General features: G+C 39.1%; 3 protein-coding genes and 1 pseudogene across 3 annotated transcripts; 1 reads left to right on the forward strand and 3 right to left on the reverse strand.

Moving 5' to 3' along the window:
• Positions 1 to 4,439: 4,439 nt before the first annotated feature.
• On the forward strand, positions 4,440 to 7,468 carry LOC116521623 (olfactory receptor 5V1-like). Its single transcript, XM_032236283.1, is given in 9 exon segments — positions 4,440 to 4,499; positions 6,516 to 6,570; positions 6,573 to 6,970; positions 6,972 to 7,046; positions 7,048 to 7,072; positions 7,075 to 7,157; positions 7,159 to 7,273; positions 7,276 to 7,328; positions 7,331 to 7,468. Coding segments are annotated over 9 exon segments (1,002 nt in total).
• A 4,422-nt stretch (positions 7,469 to 11,890) lies between these two features.
• LOC116521624 (olfactory receptor 10A4-like) lies at positions 11,891 to 12,804 on the reverse strand. The gene is given in 6 exon segments (XM_032236284.1): positions 11,891 to 12,111; positions 12,114 to 12,261; positions 12,263 to 12,369; positions 12,372 to 12,543; positions 12,545 to 12,702; positions 12,705 to 12,804. Coding segments are annotated over 6 exon segments (906 nt in total).
• Positions 12,805 to 17,542: 4,738 nt separating this feature from the next.
• On the reverse strand, positions 17,543 to 18,308 carry LOC116521625 (olfactory receptor 10AG1-like). Its single transcript, XM_032236285.1, is given in 5 exon segments — positions 17,543 to 17,674; positions 17,676 to 17,882; positions 17,885 to 18,039; positions 18,042 to 18,125; positions 18,128 to 18,308. Coding segments are annotated over 5 exon segments (759 nt in total).
• Positions 18,309 to 23,193: 4,885 nt separating this feature from the next.
• LOC116520348 lies at positions 23,194 to 24,103 on the reverse strand (annotated as a pseudogene).

Consider the following 24,103-nt stretch of genomic DNA (forward strand, 5'->3'; position numbering starts at 1 on the left):
CTATGGCGCTGAGATGGTGGAAAGCAAAATTTGTTTTATGTTCAGTGGTGTGTAATTTAGTCATACTTGGAATCACTATTACACGGACACCAATGTAATCCTAATCCTGATTCAAGGAAAAGAACTGTCTAATTAATGTATTTGCTGTTTTGTTCTTCTTCAAGGTAGCCTGCCATAAATATTAAAAACATTTGAATGCTAAATGAAGAAATTATAATAAAACAAGGGGTCTTCCTCAAGGAGTGGTGTGGTGGTCTAGAGGTGGCGCTTTCGTCTCACAACCAGGAGGCTATGAGTTTGATTTTAGGTAGAGGCAGATATTCCTCTCTCTGGGCCCAATGAGAATATATCTTCTGAACACAACTCTGCATTGGTGACAGGAAGGGCACCCGGCCATTAAACACCATTCTTGTAGCTCCATTCAGTTCCTAAGAGTCAACCCCGCAAGGGTATATTGGGTCATTAAAAGATGAAGGAACCTTCCTCAAAATCAGTGAATATTGAGAGGATGTTTGGTTGAGGAGTATAGGGTTTTTACATACATATTGGCTAAAAGTGATTCGGCACAGAAAGAGGCAGCCCCTAGGCCCCCTGGATCTGGTTTTGTAAATCTTTGATGTGGTTAGTATTTGGACAGGAGACGATTAGGAAATCACTGGACTATAAGATAGACTGGGGAAATGAAAATGTTTAAAAAGAGTGATCAAATACTTCTGCATGGTTATCTAGAAAATGGTAGTTCCTGTAATCACCAGAATCTGAGCTTGGATGTGGGAGTGGAGCAGTGGTGGGTTTCAAAATTTTTTCGAACCTACTCTGTGGGTGTGGCCTCCTTTGTGGGAGTGGCTTGCCAGCCATGTGACTTGGTGGGAGTGGCTTGCCGGCCATATGTTTTCTCAATCTCTCCCTCCCTCCCTCCCTCCCTCCCTCTCTTTCTCTCTCTCTCTCCTCCTTTTGTCTCTCTGTCCCTTTTTCCTTTTTTCTTTTATCTCTCTCTCACTTTTTCTTTCTTTTTTCTTCATTTCTTTCTTCCTTTTTTTCTCTTTCTCTCTCTGTGTGAGTCTGTCTGTCTGTCTGTCTGTCTGTCTGTGTCTGTGTCTGTGTATGTCAGTGGTGGGTTTCAAATTTTTTGGAACCTCTTCTGTAGGTGTGGCCTACGTTTCCGGGTCCACTGGTGGAACCTCTTCTAACCGGTTCGGTAGATTTGATGAACTGGTTCTACCGAACTGGTGCGAATGGTAGGAACCCACCTCTGGAGTGGAGAGAGAGAGAGAGAAAGAGAGAGGAGGGTGTTTACCTACTGTTGTTGGAAGGCATTTCAAGAATTGCACAAAACATATTATAGCTAGAGTTAGAAGTAACTCCCTCCTCTGTGTTGAACTCTTTTAATCTTCGGACCAAGTGAAATCTCATCTTTAAGTTAGAGAGCAGTGTTCATCTATGGCAGAAAATCAGGAACCTGATGGTGCCTTTCAGAAAATTTATTAAAAGACACAGTGCATCTGATGGTGTCAGCTGCAGTTAAAAAAATATCATCTCTGCTTTCTAATCAGATGTATTAAGAAGAAAAGGTGCTAATAGGCCCTCCAGGTTTTCAGTCCTTAACTCAAGACAACATCCCTTGATTCTGCTCATTGCCTTGTTCCACATAAATTTCTTTCTTTCTGTTGTGTAGCTATATTAAAATTAATATTATCAGACATTTGGGAAAGCCTCTGTTTTTGTTTTTGCTCCTGTGGACTCCATAAAATACATCTGTAGGTATATATATATATAAAAAAGCGAATGTACAAAAAAATCCAAAACATTGTGATTTCTTTTACTGTATACAGGTTGTCCTCGATTCACAACCCAAACGGAGCCCAACACTTCCGTTGCTAAGCAAGACAGTTGTTAAGTGAGTTTTCGCCCCATTTTATGACCTTTCTTGCCACAATGGTTAAGTGATTCCTTGCAGTTGTTAAGTAAGTAACACGATTGTGAAGCAAATCTGGCTTCCCCATGGATTTTGTTAGCCAGATAGTTGCGAAAAGTGATCCCATGACCCCGGGGCACTGAAACCGTCATAAATATGAGTCAGTTGCCAAGCATCGAATTTTGATCATGTGACCATGGGGACGCAATGGTTTTGAAGTGTGAAAAATAGTCATGTCACTTTTTTTTAGTCCATTATAACTTCACTAAACAAATAGTTGAGAACATTTCTCTCTTTTTAAAGCTTTCCTGTTAATGTGGCTTAAATCAGGGCTGTGCACACTTTGGAATAGCGCAGATATACTTTGGAGCTTGTGTGTGAATACAGCATTTCTCAACGTATTCTTTGAAGATCTCTTCAGTCTTGACTGTTCAAGATCAAAAATAAAATAAAGTCCTAAATTTAAAAGTCTTTGGGACAGTTACTATATCCACAATTGAACCACTGAACACCCCCCCCCAGGCTGAGAGAAATGGACTGGCCCAGTCAACCAAGGAGTTCAATTTTGAGGGAGGGGGGAGCTAGAACATGGATCTCTCAACTTCTAGAGCAGCACCTTTACCATTGAAGCAACTTAACCCCTCAGTCTGATATAGACCGGCCCAGTCACAGAAAGCATCCATTGTTGAGGGGAGACTAGGAAATGGATCTCCCCACTTCTAGTCCAGCACCTTTACCACTGAACAATCTTGTTCCCTGGACTTAGAGAAATGGACTGGCCCAATCACAGGAAGCTTCCATTGTTGAGGGTTCTCCCTCCCTCCGAATTTGGATTTGTCTGCTTCTAGGCACATTCACCACTGACAATCTTACCTTTCAGTCTGAGAGAAATGAACTGTTCCAATTGCAGGAAGCTTCCATTGTTGAGGGGGGAGTAGAACATGGACCTCCCTAAATTATATTGCAGCACCTTTTACCACTGAAGCATCTTACCCTTTGCACTGAGAAAATGGACTTGCCCAGAAAGCTTCCATTGTTGAAGGGGGACTAGAACTTGGATTTGTCCATTTTTTTTGTCCAACACCTTCACCACTGAACCATCTTGCCCCCTGAGAGTCTGAGAGTAATGGACTGGCCCAGTCACAGGAAGCTTCTATTGTTAGGGGGGACTAGAACTTCAATTTGTCTTTTTTTGGTGCATATTCAACACCATCACCACTGAATATCTTGTCCCTGAGAATCTGAGAGAAATGGACTGTCCCAGCTACAGGAAGCTACCATTGGGAGGGGGGAAGGGGAAGGAACACTAGAATATGGATCTCCCCACTTGTAGTCCAGCACCTTTGACACTGAACTTTTGCTCTTCAGACTGAGATAAATGTCTTCAGTAGCAAACTAATGCAGCCATCGGAACCAAAATAAAGCCTCATCTTGAGCTTGGGCCCTCAGTGGCTTTTAAAACTCATGGCTTTAACCATGAACAGTATTAAACCATGAGGTTTATAACCTAGGAATCATAGTTTAGCCAGCCCAATGCCTCCAAAATGTGGGGGAATTATCCAAATTGGATAAATGTATGCCATTCGTTTGGGTAAAGGACACTGGAACCAGTTACCATCACAACAAGAAAACTTAAATTGACTTTAATTTCCATTTAAAATTTAAATAAAAAAATCAAAATAAAATTTAAATTGCCCCCTTTGCTAAAATATATTCAAAGATCTCACAAAATATTCCTATTAAAATAAAAATTGATGAAATTATCAATTTCAATTTGTTAACATGACGTAAAAATGTGGGACAATTATCCAAATTGGATAAATGTGTATCATTCTTTGGATAAAGACACTGGAATCAGTTACCCATCACAAGAAGAAAACTTAAATTGACTTTAATTTCAATTTAAAATTTTCAATTTAAAAAAAATCAAATTAAATTTAAATTGCCCCTCTGTGCTAAAATATATTCAAATATCTCCCATAATATTCCTATTAAGATCAAAACCGATGAAATTATCAATTGCAATTTGCTAAGATGACGTTTAAAAAAAAATCATTCGATGATTACAGTTTTTTATAATGCAGGAAGTCCTCAAGTTACAATCGTTCGTTAGCAACTGTTCAAAATTACGACGGTACAGAAGGAAACAACTTTCCCACTGGGCCTCAAAGTTCGATAAGACTTTTTGCTAAGTGGTTTGGGGTAATGAAGGATAAAGTTTGGGCAGCGCTGGTTTAGTGCATGGCAAGAGCCAGCTACGTATGCATTCAACTATGTCTCATTAGCTTTGCTTTCTCCTCTGTTGCAGTGATTTGCCATGGGAGGAATAACAGCACAGCAGAGAGTATCATCCTGACCTTGGGACCTTCCCTCGCTGCTCTGAGAAATAGTTCTTTGGTTGATATTTGTGCTAGAAAAGACAGCTTCCAATTCCTCAACCCCAGTAATTCCCACTGTATTGCAGGACTTCCATTTGGCTGGTGACAAAAAGGAAGGGTTTTCCTCTTGCGTGTTTTCAGAGCACATGGAAAAAATTCTTAGGCTTTTGGGGTTAAGAAGATGGAAAAAACAGCAGCGGTCGACAGTGAGTACTGGGAGAGATTAACTTTATGGAAGCATTGTGAGGGCCAGGACTGAAGGAGAAGGAGGAAGAAAGGAAATGGGGCAGTTAGGATTTAGCCCAGCTACGACCAACCAAACCAGCAGGAATACCTGGAACAGAAGAAGTTCAAGGAAGGATCTAAAAAATAATCCCGGAGACCCAGACATCTCCACCAGAATCCAAAATACAAGAAGAACAGCACTGAAGTTGAAACTTGGAGTTGAAACAATCTTTAGTTTTTGCAGTGATTAACTGGAAGCCTTTGAGAAGCTCCTCAAGCATGACAAGAGCACTATAGCCCTATTCTCATCTTCCCCCCAACAACTGCAAAATGTAACAGAGGACACTCATGTTTAGTAGCTGTGAGAGCTTTTTCTCCATGTGTTTGCCAAATCCTCTTCGTGAGTTCACCAACTAGATGGCCACCTTGTGGTTCCGAAGTCCTTCTACCTTCTCAGACGTTATATCTTTTAATATAGCTGAATTACTCATTCCCATTTGTTATATATTTGCACCTTCCACATATGATGTATAAACACATAGGACACACACACATACATACACAAAAAAACCTGATGGTTTGAAAGCTTTGAAAAATTCCCTCTTTTGAGATAGCTTTGGGATTTTCTGATTCAGAAAGACCAGTTTAAGGAAATGCATGGTGTGTGTGTGTGTGTGTGTGTGTGTGTACCCACAAACAGGTGAGTTCGTGAATAAGATGCCATTATGGAACCAACTTGATAACTTGTTCAGAACCAAAATAAATAATTCATAATGGATCATAGGCTACAGGTTCCCCCAACTCTTTGGAGGGGAAAAAGAAATAAACAAATAGATTTATCAGAAATGGATAAGACCTATGATTTAGTTGTTAACACTTGCAAACTAATAGATGATTAATATAATAATATATTATAAAAACTGCTAGCTTCAGGCTACATATGGAAATTAAGATTCCTCTCAAATAAAGCAAGCAAAAAAACTTAAAAAAAAGTACTGCTCCCAAATGAAAATTTGAATGATTTTGCAACAAATGAAAACACCTATCAGAACGTATTGGGATGGGATTTAATAGATCAAGATGTGGTTGCCGTCTGAATTATTAGGTTGTATAAGGCTCCAGGGATATTTGATGCTTTTAATGCAGGGCTTTATCTATTTAACAAAGAATTCCCTTAATTCCATCAGATTAAACATGCCAAAATGAAAGGTTGTTATTTTTTTTAAGCACAGGAAAGAATTAATGAGGTTGTTATTTTTTTTTAAACACAGAAAGGATTAATGAATTCTGTGTCCATTTCTCACGAAGTGGAGTTATTCCAATTTAATTTTAAAATGAAATTTCTATAGTGTTTGGTCTCTTATTGCAAATAGATTTAGGACATTTGATATGGAAACCTGAAGGTCAAGATGGATTTTGTTCCTGAAAGAAGGATCGTGGTCCCAAACAAGGACTGTTGTACTCATATGAGCTAATAACTCTGTCCCTGGAAAAGAGAGTTTAATGCTTCAAATTATTACATTTTTGCATCTATTCTACTTTCCGCTTTCAAATATCTATTGTCAACTATAGAAATTGGGAACATAGCCCATTTTCGGCAAAATAAAATAAAAGGGAGTATTCCATTCTTGGAACAGAAATACATCATGGCTTTCTATTGTCTATGTCTCTTATTTTTTCATGTTTTATACATATAGGAGCATACACATAGGAGCCAAGGCTGGCGCAGTGGTTAAATGCAGCACTGCAGGCTACTTCTAGATCAGCAGGTCAGCGGTTCAAATCTCACCGGCTCAGGGTTGACTCAGCCTTCCATCCTTCCGAGGTGGGGTAAAATGAGGACCCAGATTGTTGGGGCAATATGCTGACTCTCTGTAAACCGCTTAGAGAGGCCTGAAAGGCCTATGAAGCGGTATATATAAGTCTACTGCTATTGCTATTGCTATTGCTATTGCTATTGCTACATATATTTCCCCCCCTCTTTAAATCTCTTACAGGGAGAATGCTCCCCTTTGAGCCAAGGACCAGACAACAGGACTCAAGTGACCGAATTTATTTAATGGGACTTTCAGACTTGCCAGCTGTCGCTTTTTCCTTATTTGTCATCATTTTGCTTATCTATCTGGTCACACTACTGGGCAATGGCACCATCCTCCTTGCCATAGGAACCAATTCTCAGTTGCACAACCCCATGTACTTCTTCCTGAGTAATCTTTCCTTGCTGGACATCTTCTGCCCCACAGCTACAGTGCCCAAGATGCTGGAGAACCTCTTGACTGAGTGCAGTTCCATCTCCTTTACTGGCTGTGTGCTACAGCTCTACTTCCTGGTGGCCCTGGCAGGGACCGAAGTCTTCTTGTTGGCCGTCATGGCCTACGACCGCTACGTAGCTATATGCAACCCTTTGCGATACACGGTCATCATGAACAAGAAACTTTGCCTTCAGATGGTTTTCAGGGACGTGGGTCACTGGCTTCCTCAATTCATTGTTGCATGCAACCTTGACGTTCATTCTACCTACGCAACTCCAATAGAATCAACCAATATTATTGTGACATCCACCCGTGTTGGCTTTAGCGTGTGCTTCCACCTATGTGGCTGAGATGGTTGTCCTCATCGTTGGTGGCATCTTTGGCGTGGGGGGCATTTCTAATCACCTTGATTTCCTACACTCATATCATTGCCACAATTCTGAGGATCCGTTCTGCCGAGGGAAAACGTAAGGCCTTTTCTACCTGTGCGTCCCACTTAATAGTGGTTGTCTTTTCTATGGAACCACCATCTTTACGTACATAAGACCTTCCTCCAGTGTTACCATCCAGACCAGGACAGGCTAGTGAGCATGCTCTATGGGATGATTACTCCCATGCCTAAACCCTTGATTTATAGCCTTAGAAACAAAGAAGTGAAAAGGGCCCTTGAGCAGCTAATAGTTCGCCAATTCCATTAACAGGCAGACTAATTTAATGAGATGGTTAGAAAAGGTAATTTGTTTAGTTTATCTTATATGAAGGCATGTCCAGAATTTTGCAACAAGGAGAAATAGAAATTGGCAGCCTTATAAACTATATGGCAAGTCACATTACCCTAACTCTTCCAGTTATTTCTCAACACTTTATTAATCCTTGATTGGAATTAAGTAGAAATGTGCTTTACTTAATGAAACTGATGGTGCCTCAACCCATGGTGATGGATGAGTGTGACAACAGATGAGGTCATTCAATGGCTCATAGGAAGGGTCTATGAATCACCATCACGGCCAACTTACCATGGCCAACTCACTGTGGTACAACGTGCACAGCCAAATCTCTAGAGGACAACTCATTGCAGTATAAGAGCTACATTAATATCAAAGAAAAGGAGGGACAGAATGAAATGTGCATGGCAAAAATTAAATTAATCTTTTATTTATTTTAAATAATTAAATGCAATTGTTAAATTTTCCTGCAGCGAGTTGGCCTATGGTGAGTTGGCTGTGGTGAGTTGGCCATGGCAGGTTTGTCCCATTCTGTCATAGGAATGAAGAAAGCATGTACCTTGTGGCACTCCATATAGTAGGGACCAAGGATGTGTTGACCTGGGCCCTGATGATTCAGTGTACCTGCACACCAAGTCATATCTCAAATCCGGCACAACACATGGGATCCCTCTTCCCCAATCACCAGCAACTAGAATTGACCCTGAAGAAAGGAAATGAACCAACACAACATTGTGCTGTCCACCCTTGATCCTCTGAGTTGGTTGAGAAAAATTCCATAATTGATAGTATCAAAAGCTGTTGAGAAGGTAAGATGGGCAAAGTTAGATGTATAACCCTCGCCAGATATTTGGGGATGATCCAGATTTCTGTAATTAAGGGTGGAGACAGAATGCTCCTATGAGGGGGAGATCCAATATCCTCCAGCTAGCAACATTCTCAAAGTTGTGACACCAGAGTTGTAATTTTCTCATCTCTACATTTGTAAAACATGTATTTAATGAGTGAAGAATGAGATATATGCCTGGCTTTGAACTCTAACAAGAGAGGAAAGATTTCATCAACTGCTGAGGGGGAAATATTTCAATTCTGTACAATGAAACATCAATATTATATAAATATATTTGCTTTATTCTTGATGCTGCTTTAATAATGGAAAATAAAAATACCAAATTCATTGGTCAGTATACTGGTTGGTTTTCATTTGCATGGAGGTAGTAACTGGCACAGAAATATTTCCTAGATTCAATTTATTAGATAGATTTCTTGAGTTCTTGAAGTGAATAAATCCAGTCCTTATTTGAGACTGTTCGTTTCCTGTCTCTGACATTGACCCAAGATCCATTTTGATGATTTAGTATAACCAGTGATAAAGTTCTCTCAAATTTATAATGATTCAGAGTAAGTTGAGGTACACTTCAATCTGAAACTGCCATCCATCAGAATTCTGGGCATGTGGTTGAGGCAAGCTAAATTATAACTCTTCATCCAGCATTTTTCCCTATGGAGTTTTCAATATGGGACAATTTTTAGATATACCATTCCCTTTTATTAAGTTTCCTAAAAGATTCTACAGCTTTTCATTTGAAAAGATGAAGAATATCCCCTGCTTATACAGGAAACCCTACACCAGACAAATGGTTATCCAATATCTTCTCAAAAACGTCCAGTGTTGGAGCATTCACAACTTCTGGAGGCAAGTTGTTCCATTGATTAATTTATTATGTCAGGAAATTTCTCCTTAGTTCTAGTTGCTTCTCTTCTTGATTAGTTTCCATCCATTGTTTCTTGTCCGCCCTCAGGTGCTTTGGAGAATAGCTTGACTCTCTCTTCTTTGTGTCAGTCCCTGAGATATTGGAACACTGCTATCATGTCACCCCTTGTCCTTATTTTCATTAAACTAGACATATCCAGTTCCTGCAACCGTTCTTAGCTTCCAGTCCCCTAATTATCTTTGTTGCTCTTCTCTGCACACTTTCTAGAGTCTCATCTAGAATGTCACCTGCAAATTTGATGAGTTCCCCATGTATCCCCCATGTATCCCCTTGTCCAAGTCACTGATGAAGATGTTGAAGAGTACTGGGCCTAAAACAGTCTTGGGGTACCCCACTGTTTACTTCCCTCCATGTAGATGCAGTTCCATTGAGGACTATACATTGATTGTAGTTGGTCAAGCCAGTTGCAGATCCATCTGGTGGTGATGCTGTCTAACCCACATTCTTCTATTTTATGTAGTAGGTTATGGTCTATTTTATCAAATGCTTACTGAAGTTCCAAGTAAATTATATCAACAGCATTCCTCTGGTCCAGTAATTTTGTCTCTTTGTCAAAAATGCAATAAGATTAGTCTGTCCTGATCTGTTTTTGACAAACCCATGTTGGCTTTTGGTTATTACTTTATGTTGGTTATTTACTTGGTTATTTCTTAATTCATTTTGCATTGTATTTACAATAAAGACAACAAAACAGTTTTCTCAGAGAAGAATAAAAGTAAAGTTAGAAGATAACAAAAGAGCAAAATTTAGGTCAAATTTCTCAACCATGATATGCAGTGTCTTTGGTCCTTGATCCCAGAAGTCCAATATAAAATTATATTACTGGTGGCCAGTCACATAATAGTCCTCATTTTATAGCAATGACAGAACCATAAAAATAAGGCCCAAGCACACTTGAGGGGAAAAGATAGATGAAAAATATGCTATTTGAGATACCATCAAATGGCAAATATTTTTAAGGTATAAGGCTCATCTGAAGGCTCTGAGTTGTATTGATAAGGGTTACTTTCAAGGACATCTATGACATTAAGACTACACGACAAGTTGCTTTTTAATCCTCTGAAATTCCTTCTAAAATGCGAGATACTTTGAAGATCCCTCTGGCTTTCTTCTTAATGAGGTCTATATGATGGGATTAAAAACATATCCTACAGTGTGTTATTAGTACATGTAGAAAATGCTGCTTTCTGGAATTCTGCAGAATGATGATCTGGGAATATCTCACACATAACACTTATTAGGCCTTTGATGGTCTCATAATTCAAGTTCATCACAATAAAATAGAATGTACCAGCCAAGAGTCTTTCTATATTCCTGTTTAGGAAGGTCTCAAGATGGCCAGTAGAAGTTCAGGAATGCTACAATGATAAACATCCAGAATGCCAAGATCATATTCCAGCAGAGGAGAAGGATATAAATAGAATAACGGAAGGGACCTCAGAGGTCTTCTAGTCCAACCCCATATATAGTACATCTCAGTGAGGCTGAGTCTCTCCAAGGAGAGGTTGCTTGTAAATAAAATGGTTAATTTCTTTGAGTCCTGCAAAAATGTAACATGGATAATAATACTTGAACTCCTAGGAATGCTTTGGTGAGGTAAGGGAACTCTGACAAGAAGCAATGAATGGAAACTAACGAAGGAGACAACCACTTAAAACTGAGGAGAAATTTCCCGACAGTTAGAACAATTAATCAATAGAATGATTTTCCTCCAGAAGTTGTGGGTACTCTATCACAGGAGGCTTTAAAAGAAATTGGACAACTACCAATATTTATCTGAAATGGTTATAGGGTTTCCTGCCTGAGCAGAGGGTTGGACTAGAAGACTTCCAAAATCCCTTCTATCTCTGTTATTCTGTTATAATTCTGTTATTATGGATACTAGAAAAACAAGCCAGATGAGCATACTAGTGGTTAGTGACCAGAAATGTAAATCCTATGTATAGCTGTCCCATGATAGAGCCTCAGCAACTTTCTGCTACCTGTTCACCCCAACTAACTGAGAGCGGGAAGAGTGACTGACACCCGCAGATTATCATTGTAACGGACCTATATGGTCTCATCTGCCTTGCATCTGACCTTAATCTTATAGTCTTAAAGGTAAAGGTTCCCCCGCACATGTGTAATAGTCATTTCCGGCTCTAGGGGGTGGTACTCATCTCTGTTTCTAAGCTGAAGAACCAGTGCTGTCCAAATGGTCAGCATGACTAAATGTTGAAGACACATGGAGCGCTATTATCTTCCCACCAAAGTGTCCTTACTTGGATTTTTATATGCTTTCGAACTGCTAGGTTGCAGAAGCTGGGACAAGTAATGGGAGCTCACTCTGTTACGTGGCGCTAGGGATTCGAACTGTTGAACTGTTGACCTTCTGATCAACAAGCTGAGCATCTTAGCCACTGAGCCACTGCATCGTTATAGTTTTACACTGACTCTACATAGCTTGAATTGTCCATCAGCCTTCCTACTAAGAAAGTGGACAGAGAACTTGTACTTGTATTCTATCAGAAAAATAAATTAAAATTAAAATAAAATAAGTTTCTTTGGGGGAGGGCTCTTCCCTTATTCAAACAAATCTATCTTCAGATATAAGTCTTTTCAGAGTTAAGGGTAATGTCAGTCATTGACATTTTCTAGAGTTTATTCTATCCCTACATATGAGCGGGTGGTTGAAGAGATGAAACAACTCATGCAATTGGTTATTACCTAAGAAGACCCAATCCCTTCCTAGAGATATCTTGAAAGCAGTTTTTATCTCTTTGTTCCTCAAGCTGTAAATGATGGGGTTCAAGGTTGGGGTCACTACTGTGTAGAGCAGGGCAAAGAATCTCTGCTGTCCATGGAATACACTGAGTTGGGATGAATGTAGGCAGCAGTGATGGTGCCATAGTAAAGGAAGACAACAATAAGGTGAGAGGAACAGGTGGGAAATGCTTTCTGCCTGCTCTTGGCCCCTGGCATCATGAAAATAGTGGAGATGATGAGGATGTAAGGAAAAGAGGATGAGCAAAAGGGGCATCAGGACAAATACCACAGTTAGTATGGCAATGGCCACCTCGTTTTTGTAGGTATTGGCAGAAGCCAGCTTCAGAACAGCATAAGATCACAGAGAAAATGGCTGATTCTATTCAACCTACAGAAGGGAAGGGTGAAAATTGATATAGACTGCCCTACACCCACCAATATCCCAATGGCCCACGAGGCAGCAGCAAGGTTAGCACATTCCTTGAGGTTCATGATATATGGGTATTGCAAGGGTTTGCAAATGGCAACGTAAGCGATCATATGCCATGACACAAAGAAGACAACACTCAGTGGTACCAAAGAGAAGGAAGAAGCATAGTTGAATTCCACAGCCCCCAAAGGAGATAGTCTGGTTATCAGCTAGCAAATTCACCAGCATCTTTGGGCTGATAGTTGAGGTGTAGCCAATTCCAAAAAGGACAAGTTCCAGAGGAAGAAGTACATTGGGGTGTGAAGGGTGGGACTGGCTATTGTTATGATCAAAATCACACTGTTGCCCACAAAAGCCATGACAGTAGAATATTAGAACCAGGCAAAACAGAAGTTCTCGTACAGTCTGGAAATCGGGAGAAGCCCAACAGGACAAATTCAGTCAAGCAAGTCCGGTTGTCATTTTTCATAGTGTCATCCAGATTGAAGCCTGAGAACACAAATGTACAATAAATAATTATCAACAATTATTAATGATAAATATGTTATACAAGAGACAATGTATTTTGTGTCATCCGGTCATTAGTTGCCATAAAAGTTGGATTCTCTCCATGATGAGTGACCTGTTTACCTCAAAAATAACAAGTTGAACAAGTCCTTGGAAAAAACAAAAAAATATATATCTCAAATTCAATTTAGTTGAAGGTTGAAGGTTTGAAGGTTTTATTCAACTTGTATGCCGCCCTATTCCCGATGGGTTAGTGTTATGAGCATTTGTGTGTGTTTACATCATTTTAGGCATCCATTCTATTTCTCTTTCCTAGAATTGAATGTACAGAACTTTTAAAGCTAGTATTTTAAATGTGGCCCCACCTGGAGTTTAGGGGTGTATGTATAATTAGACATTTTATGATTTCTTTATTATTTTTAGGAATTTTGTATTCTATAACAATATCCTTCATTTTTAAAAATTAATTCTCTTGGAATAATGTGCTTTTTAAATAAAGTTTTTATTATTATTTTAATACAAATAACATATTTATGAACGAAGTGTGGTCCAGGTTTTTCCATTTTACATCCTCTTTCGTACACAATCTAGTTTACATCATATTCCAATTTCAGCTCTATTATTCTCTTTCCATATTTTCCATCTTAAACTTATTTTCTTCTTAGTGCATAAACAATATCACTAATTGTCCCTTCAAAGTTTTACCAAATTATTATTTCGTTATTCCGCTTTTCATCTATTTTCACCCTATGAACCATCTAGTTAATTTTTAGTTCCTTTTTCTTATCCTTGCCATCTAAAGTTTCACACACATTTTTTACATCTCAAACAGTTCATTTGTACATCCATGATACTAATTTAACTGTTAACAGTTTTTTTCATCATAGTTCTGTTTCCATTTCCAACCAATTTATTCTCTTTCCATTTTTCATCTTAAACTTATTTTTTCTTAGTATCTAAATAATATCACCAATTTCCCTTTCAGGCTTAAACCAAATTATCCTTTCCTCTTTTATCTATTAACCTATTTGCTATAAACAACATACATCCACAATTTCAGTTTTACATAGAAAACATTTAGCTTAACACTTCGATTATTCTTTTCCCCTATTTCATCTTCAACTTATTTTCTTCTTAATATATAAAACAACAACACCATTTTCCCCAAATTCAAGATTGACCCAAATTATCCTTTCTTCTCTCATCTGTTAATCTATTTTACTATAAGCAACATACAGCCTCAATTTCAATTTATTACACATTTATTATGCATGAAATTGGCTGACATTTTGTCTGGAAAATTTGAAATTCTAAGATAGGCGAGGCATTGGAAGTTGCAGAAATAAGATTTAGGCTAAAAGTAGCTTAATTTCATTAACTGAGATTTATGCCCATTTTAACATCAGTGATCCATCATTCTTGTTAATTAAAGAATCTTTTTCTCTATTGAGATAGTACATTTTTCTGTGCAGGAATTTCAGATTATCTGTTCCAAGCCATATTTCATTTTTAAAAAAAAAATACACAAGCATAAAAGCAAAAAGTTGAAAATGAAACTTTCTTACTATTTCACTGAACATCATCTACAAATAAATATGTTTTCAAGAGGTTGTGTGTAAGGAAGAAACCAACCCACCAAACATTTACCTTAGTTAAATAATGAGATATCAATCCTACTTTTGTATTGCTTTCTGATATTTTTAGAAAGATGGGATATATCGTTTTGTGAAAAAAATCCCACTAGAAATGCTCTAACGTTCACTGACTACTGTATAATGTAACCATATGTACTTTCTCTGGAAACAAATATCTCATTATACGTAAGCTTTTTGCATCCTCCAACATCAAAGGCTATGGAGACTTTAACTTGACTCCTATAGGATCAGAAATTAATACTTAAAAGTCTTTTCACTAACAAGGCCTCATGATAGAAGTTTGAGATTTTATACTGGGCATTTCATAGCTTAATGTCATGAGTAACGCTTGGCCTGGTTAAAAGCATTACTGACAGCAGAGTTAGAAACCTTGTGCCCTCAGATGCTAACTATTTTCATTGACAATTTCCAAGATTTTCTGACTGCTTGCCTATTGACTGGGTCTAATGGGAATTCCTTCTCCGTGGTGGCGCCCTCTCTCTGGAACACCATCTCCACAGAGATTAGAATGGCCCCCACTCTAACACTCTTTCAAAAGGCACTGGAGACCTGGTTCTGTTAGCGGGCCTGGGGAACTCAGAGCAGGATTGTTCTAGTCTAGGCGTCCTAAAATCATGAAACAGACTCCTTGTCCCCCCCAAAAAACCCTTTTTTTTGGCTAATGTGAACTCCTAGCATTCACATGCAGAAAAGTCCTGGCAAAAGGCCTTTCAAGGGTTAATTGCAATAACAGACCTTATCATTTCTTGGATGGTTGCCAAGCTGAGATCTTCCAGGCGCAATGCTGTACAAGGAAATACTTGGCAAGGAATCTCTATGAGGCACAAACTTGGACAAGCAAATCTTCACACTAATAAATGAACTAATTGTTTCCTGCAAACACCTTTAGCTCCTATGTAGTCCCTATGGGAGGGGCCATTCAGCATCCACTTATGCCTTTACTCCCAAGTCAACCCCTATTCCTTAATTGTTCCATTCTCCTAACAGCTCTGCTCATGCAGAGTTCCCCTCCCCTCTCGACTTGTATGCCTGTGTGATTCTTGTGTATTTTAATTACGTGTATTGTGTTTTATGTCCCCTTTTCCCCTTTTGAGTTGTTCGCCGCCCTGAGTCCCTCCCGGAGAAGGGCGGCATACAAATAAAGTAATCTGAATCTGAATCTGAATCATGCGCACATTGGGAACAGACTCCATCTGTTCTTCTGCCCCACTTACCTCCAACTCCGAAGGTAGCTGATAACTGTCCGATGGCCCTGGCCCTCTCTCTGCCTCTGATGAAGAGCACTCATCAGGGCCTTCCCTAGGCTTCAGGACTGACCCATGTTCCTCCCCAACCTCCTCTGCCACTAGCTCTGTTGGTGGGCTACAACAAGGATGGAGCCTATTAAATGGCTCATGTGAGGTGCTGTCGCCAGGGCGGGGTGGTGATGATTTTATTATATTAATTTATTATATCTCTTCTTTTATTAGTTTTATAGTCTGTAATCTGCCTTGAGTCACCATGCGCGGATGGGCAGCAATATAAATTCCATAAATAAATAAAGAATTTGTAGCCCAACAGATTACAACAATGGAATAACTGATATTGGGCCTACATATTCCTGCAATTGGGATCAATAACCATGTGTAAAATGTTTCGGTAGATTTTTATCTGAGCATCTTTTTCACCCCTGAGCTTACACCTATAAGGTTAAGATGGTTATCCTCATGGTTGGTAGTATATTTGGCAAGGGAACTTTTTTGATCATCTTGATTTCTTGTACTCATCATATTGCTACCATGCTCAGGATCGGTTCTTATGGTTATGTATTGTTATGTTCTGAGAATGGTGGTTATGTCACCAGAGATGCAATTACTACATTTGTAGTTATTAAATTGGGGCTTCCATAGAGTTGTCAGCGAAGAATGAGAAAAATGTGGAGAGAAGTATTTCAGTATAGGATAATGACACACTAATATATAAATATGATATGAGCCACAGTGGTGCAGTGGTTAGAATACAGTACTGCAGGCTACTTTTGCTGCCTGATGCCTGCCTGCAATTTGGCAGTTCAAATTTGACCAGGCTCAAGGTTGACTCAGCCTTCCATCCTTTCCAAGGTCGATAAAATGAGGACACAGATTGTTGGGGGCAATATGCTGACTCTGTAAACCACTTAGAAAGGGCTTTAAAGCACTATAAAGTGGTATATAAGTCTAAGTGCTGTTGCTACTGCTAAATACATAAATGGATAACAGAGGGTTTTTTTTTAAATGGAGAAAGATGGCATTTAATTTCATTGTACAAGGTGCAATGATAATAAATAAACTAACTAACTTCTTGAAAGCATCTTTGTTAGACTGGGTAATGGATAGGCACGCACAGGCTTAACGGTAACAACAGCTCTTTATTGTAACAGAACAAGAACAATCCAGCGAAGGTTGAGTCTGACAGCAGCCCTTTTATAAGCTGTCAGACCCTTTGACCAATGAGATTAAACCTCTGTTCCCGCCAGAACAGAGGACCTTGGTGGAAACCATTATAACTGTTGCAAGTATCTAACACCCTTCCTTTTGCATCACCCCTTTTCAGATTTTCTGGGCAGATGGGAAATCAACTTTTGATTTGAATTCTACCATAATAATAAATTGAGGTTACTTTTCAGAGCTCTCCTTTTTAAAAATAAATAATTTATCAACTTCTGGGTCGTTCTGCTGTAAAGGTGTGAAATCTGCCACTGGTATTCCTTGTAGTCCATAAAGCAAAGGTTCCCCTCACATATTTGTGCATATTTGTTTAGTCATTCCCAATTCTAGGGGATGTGTTATAAATACTGGATAGGGTGATGTTGTAACTTCATATGGTTGCTAAGGGAATTGTCATAACTCAAAGATTACCTGTATAGGTAAATCACAATAAATGAATTAAAACAAACCATCAACAGTTTATGCTTGGATTAGAAACAATTGGCCTTGAAGGGAAACTTCATCAATCCGGTGAGATGTGAGGAACAAGTGGAAAATGATTTGCGTCTGTCCTTGGCCAGCATTGTGAAAATAGTGGAAATGACGAGGATGTAGGAAAAAGGATGGCAAAAGGGGTGTCAAGATAATTAAGGCAGTTAGTACGGCAATGGCGAGTTCATCCTTATAGGTGTCTGTGGAAGCCAATTTTAGAACATGCTTAATGTCACAGAAAAAATGGCTGATTCCGTTTGATCCACAAAAGTGAAGGATGAAGATGGAAATAGATTGTCCCAAACTCACAAAAGCACCAATGGCCCATGACAGAGCAGCAGCAGCTTAGCACATTTCCTGTATTTCATGATATACGGGTATTGCAAGGGTTTGCAAATGGCAACATAGCAGTCGTATGACATGACACAAAGAAGACAACATTCAGCGAGAGCAAAGAGTATGAAGAAACACATTTGACACCCACAGCCCCAAAAGTCTGATTGTCTAATAACAAATTCACTAGCATTCTTGGGGTGATGGTGGAGGTGTAGCCAATTTCCAAAAAGGACAAGTTCCAGAAGAGAAATACATTGGGGTGTGGAGGATAGGATTGAGAGTGATGAGGATCAAAATCAGGCTATTGCCCATCAAAGTCATCAAGTAGAACATTAGAACCAGGCAAAAGAGAAGCTCTTGCATGGACTGGAAATCTGAGAAGCCTAGAAGGACAATCTTGTTCAAACAGGATTGGTTGTCCTTTTTCATCCAGATGGAAGCCTGAGAACACAAGAGGATCATTAAAGCAAGAATCAAACAATTCCTAACAAGGAGAGCTTGTTATCTTTAAAAAAAAAGGGGGGGGGTTGAATTTTTTTTATGTTTAATTAACCAAAAGCACAAAAAAAAGGATTCTCTTTCATTACATCTTGTAGAAAGCGTATTGTTTGGTTACAAATACATTTGGTGCTATCTTCCACAATCCTTACATTCATTCAAATTGAATTGTACATTTTAAATCAAAAAAGAAAATGTATGTATTTTACTATCACTGTACCACAATTCTCCTTTAGTTACAATTATTTAAACATGTTTTTATCTAAGATCATTGTGTTTAAAGACACCACCACCCTGGCATTCCTTTGCAATTTCAATAAACCTCCAATAACATTGTCCCGTTATGACATATTCTAAAACAAATTTAGTTAAGTAAGATATGTAAACATTTTCCCCCTCCCCATAACACACCTGTATGTATTATTAAATATTATTCATTAACATTTCTTTTTTATTATTTTAGTCGACTAAAGTTATTTACTGTTATCTCATCTCTTCTCTCCACAGGCCCCACATATTATACCTTTACAGCCATCTTTAAACAATGATTTATTAATAATTTATAGGTCTTTTCCCTCAATCCCAGATTAATTATTACATGCTAAGAAATACACATTAAACATCTAAGACAATCTAAGTCTAAGATGTTAAGATTTCTGCTTATCAATCACCAAAAGTATACATTAGCATTTCCTTGTTTATATCACATTTCCTCTCTTCTGACTCTTCATAACAAGAGCTAAACAAAAATTTGTAAGATTTGTACATATTTTCACATGATCCCAAATTACAATTTATGGCCCGATTATTTATCATAATTAAGGTTATCATTTCACTATTAGTATCATAGTAAATTATATGTTAACGAATAATGATTCAATGATAATCTAGAACAGTCTACAAGTACTAAAATCTCTACTTGTTAATCATCAATAATTAGCTAACTTTTTTTCATCAACTAGCATTATTAACCAGTGTCTTTCCAGTAACAAAATGGTCTTTTGTCTCTCGCCAACTGTTGTGTTGATTCTCTTTTCAGGATCTTTCCAGAGTTTAAGGCTTCTCTTCGCACTTTGTAGCTTAAAAGATGTCTCATGTAGTTTCGTAGCCCTTGAGTTGTTATTAATGTAAGCTTAACTTTGGTTGTCAAAATTTTTCTGGATAGATTTGCCTTATTAGCTCCATCTTTTTCGCTCTTTCTTTTTCTCCTGTATCTTGTAGTTTGGAATGAAGCACCAAATTATCAAATTTCCAGGCTCCCTTCTTTCCGCCTTCACTCACATTTACTCCATTAATAAGTTCATCTGACATCTTATCTTTGTTTTCTGTATATTCATTCTCTTCTTTAATTTCTGGGGATCCAACCCCATCATCCTTTTCTGTGATACTCCACAGTCTGTCCATTTTCTTATCAAATCTCTCAAGTCTTTCTAAGATGTTTTTGAATACCAGCCAAATATTTGGATTATCAAGTTTTCTTCATCTGAGTATTGCTCCATTTTTCAGTGAAAAACAAATATAAAGAACAAGAAGAATTTGATAATTGCTGCCACTCTAGCCTGTCAATTTTTTTAAATAATATACCTATTTTTATTTAAATCTTAAGCACAAATTCTTTTGTGTTTTTCAAAGTAGAAGGGTTCTTATCTTTTTCTTTCCTTTCTACTCTTGCCAAAGTATTTTCAGAAGCACCAGAAGTACACTATTTGTGTCCTTGAGTCTTTATCAGGTTTTAAAAACAAGCTCCAACCCTTCTGTTGCAAAGTCAGTGTAGTCAAATAGGAATGAACAAAGGTACATTGTTTTAACCAAAAAAAATCTTCAGGCTTAGGCTTTCGAGTGGCAGATTCAACTATTTTTAATACTTTTTCCTTAAGTATCTTTAATATAATTTTATAACAGTAGAAGGAAAATTTATTAAAGTAAAAAAAATTAGTTTTAAGCCAAGAGATTAAAGTATAAAGAATAAGGACAAAGATCAGAAAAGGGAAACAAAGAAGGAAAAAAAATCCCATTCACCTGAAGAGGAAAAACAGAAACGTTGCAATCACTTCAATCCACAAAGCATAGTTACAAGCAAGAGCAAAAAACTTTCTAAGGCAGTCCAATAGAGATTAAATCGCCGCTTTATTCTTTCTAGAGGACTAATTTAGCTTAAAAAAAAAGTTTCTTAGAGCAATCTTCTAAAAGTAAAATAAAAGAAACTCACCACGTGGAACACTTTCACTTCTTCTCTCTTTCCGGAGCCGTCTCCAACTATGTCAGCATGGGGCTGCCTATTTGCTGCTGGTTAGAAGTGCTTCCCTTGGGTCGATCAGGGACTTTGTGGTGTCTCTGCCACCAGCAAGGTCTTGTCTTCCCAGTCACCATCCCTTCGGGACGGTTTAGGTCCTGGCAGACTGTTCAGGGCAAAAGTGTCATTGGCGGACTTGGACTGTCAAGTCCGCATGATGTAACATTGAGACGTTGGCTCCGCCCTCTGAAAAAAATAGTTTTATTAAACATTTTTACTTTTAAAAACAGAAAAACCCACAACAAAGCTTGTTATCCTTGATAACTTTAGATTCTGTTTCCTTATATTGCCATTAGTGAATTACCGTGTTTCGCCGATAAAACGACATGTTCTCATAATACAGCCGTGCCACATTTTTCTTGTGAGCAAAAATATAAGCCCCCCACATATAAGCCCCCTGGACAACCCCCACCTCCAGCAGCCAGCAGCGCCACTCACCAACCTAGCAGTATCCCGAAGGTGCAAAGCCGTGGGAACCTGGGGGGAGGCAAAGGTGATCGCATTGCTTACTGCCTTCGGCATACCGCTAAGTTTGAGCAGTACTGTGCCCAGCTAAAGAGGGAGGTTGCCGGGTGGCTGCCTCTTGCGAGCGGGCTCCCAAAGAGCTGGGCACAGTCTCATGGGCGAATGGCTGTGTTGCACTGTCGCAGGAGTGCAAACAACAGCCATGAGGCGACCACGGTCATGAGTAGCCACCTGGCAACCCCCCTTTGCAGCTGGGCACAGTGCCATTCACTGACCTAGGGGTATCATCAAGTTGCATGAGCGCCTGTTCGCCACCACCCGGCTCCCGCGGCTTGGTGCCTTCCAAATGCCAGTGAATGGCGCTCTGCATGATGGAGAGGGGGGTTGCACAAGCAGCTGTTCCACTTTCACTCACCCACCTCCCAATGCTCTCATTACGGATCCAGGGCACTGCCACCCCACCATCCCAGCCTGGCTTTTTCTGCGGCTTCAAACCCAAGTCTTAAGGCAGTGGCCGCTCTGGGCGCACACTCTATGGTTATACGCTCTGCAGCAGCTGGGATATTTTATTTCAATTCTACTACAGTTATGAACTTAGATTGCCTTCAGGACTCTCCATTTCGTTGAATAAATTTATCACACTTCAAGGTCATTTTGTTGTAAAGGATGCAATCTATCACTGGTATCCTCAGAAGTGTGTTGCAACCCGTAAATATGCACACAACAGTCACATTGTGCTGAAAACATCAAACTGTAAAGTCATGGAATCAATTAAATCAATCCATCACCCTCCACCTAGAGACAAACAACCTGCTTTCTAACAAGTGATTTGGATTCATAAAAAAACTGCCCTGTAATTTGCAACTCCTACATTGCAGAAGCATTTGGACCACATATCGAGGGAAAAGCAATAGATGCAATTTACATAGATGTCTGCAAAGCCTTTGATTCAGTGGTGCATGAGAAAGTACTGTTAAAACTAAGTTCTTACGGCATTTCTGGATCCCTACACAAATCAATAGTTGCATTCCTATCAAACAGGCAACGAGTAGCCAAAACAGGGTGTGCACTATCAAATCTAGCACCAGTTATGAGCGATGTCCTCCAAGGCAACGTTCTAGGACCTACACTCTTTCTGCTTTACATCAACGACCTATGCGATCATATTAAAAGCAGCTGCATCCTCTTCGCTGATGACATAAAATTATTCAACACCGCTGACATATATCAAACACCAAATACAAGTTGGATGGAATGACCTCGTAGACGACCCCCATTCTTTCAAGGGCCTAGGAGTACTCATCTCAAATGATCTAAGCCCCAGTGCCCACTGTAACAGCTTTGCCAAAATGCATTAAGAGTTGTTAACCTAATTTTGCAAAGCTTTTTCTCCAGGAACATTGTATTGCTAATTCGGGCATATAAAACCTTTGCAAGACCAATTGTCGAATATAGCTCGTCTGCCTGGAATCAACACTGGGCATCAGACTTTAATACAATTGAGCAGGTCCAGAGATATTTCAAGAGAAGTACTCCATTTCTCTACTCACAATAAAATACCTTATGCCACCAGACTTGAAATTTTGGTCTTGGACAATCTGGAGTTGCAGTTCAATCTAAGCTAGTACACAAAATTGTCTGCTACAACACCTTACCTGCCAATGACTTCTTCAGCTTCAACCTCAATAATACATGGGCAAACAATTGATACAAACAAAGTAAACCTCTGAAAAGTTTGTTGCAGAAAATGACTTCAGTAACAGAGTGGTCAATGCCTGGAATGCTCTATCTGGCTCGGTTGTTACATCCTCAAACCTTCATAGTTTCAACTTTAAACTGTCTAACGTGGACCTCATCACATTCCTCATAAAGGGATGTGTGTGTGCATAAGCGCACTTGCGTGCATATCGTCCCTGTCCTACTGTCTTCATCTTTTTGTCTTCATTTCTTTTGTTATATCCAGGTTGATATTATAGCTGCTATCTTGTACATGTTTGGCAAACTAATAAATACAAATACAAAGCTATGGATCTACTTGTATTACCCCATAAAGAGGATCTATTTCCTTGCTACAGTTTTCTTGAAAGCCACTTTCATCTCTTTATTCCTCAAGCTGTAAATGATGGGATTTAAACTTGGGGTCACCACGGTGTAGAGCAGGCCAAGAATCGGCTACTGTCCATGGAATATTCTGAGTTGGGATGAATGTAGGTAACAATGCCGGTTCCATAGAAAATGCAGACCACGGTGAGATGTGAGGAACAAGTGGAAAATATTTTGCGCCTGTTTTTGGCCCCAGGCATCTTGAGACTGTGGAGAGGATGAGGATGTAGGAAAAAAGGATGAGCAAAAGGGGTGTCAAGATTATTAAAGCAGCTATTACGGGAATGGCCAGTTTATCCTTAGAGGTGTCTGTGGAAGCCAATTTTAGAACATGCTTGATGTCACAGAAAAAATGGCTGATTCCATTTGATCCACAGAAGGGAAGGCTCAAGATGGAAATAGAATGTCCCACACTCACAAAGCACCAATGGCCCATGACAGAGCAGCAAGCTTAGCACATTTCCTGTATTTCATGATATACGGGTATTGCAAGGGTTTGCAAATGGCAACATAGCGGTCGTACGACATGACACAAAGAACACATTCAGCGAGACCAAAGTATGAAGACACATTTGACACCCACAGCCCCAAAAGGATATAGTCTGATTGTCTGATACAAATCCACTAGCATCTTTGGGGTGGTGGTGGAGGTGTAGCCATTTCCAAAATGGACAAGTTCCAGGGAAGAAACATTGGGTGTGGAGGATAGGATTGAGAATGGTGAGGATCAAAATCAGGCTGTTGCCATCAAAGTCATCAAGTAGAACATTAGAACCAGGCAAAAGAGAAGCTCTTGCATGGACTGGAAATCTGAGAAGCCTAGAAGAACAATCTCGTTCAAACAGGATTGGTTGTCTTTTTTCAT

The sequence above is a fragment of the Thamnophis elegans genome, chromosome Z (assembly GCF_009769535.1).
Source record: "Thamnophis elegans isolate rThaEle1 chromosome Z, rThaEle1.pri, whole genome shotgun sequence".
Classification (NCBI taxonomy): domain Eukaryota; kingdom Metazoa; phylum Chordata; class Lepidosauria; order Squamata; family Colubridae; genus Thamnophis; species Thamnophis elegans.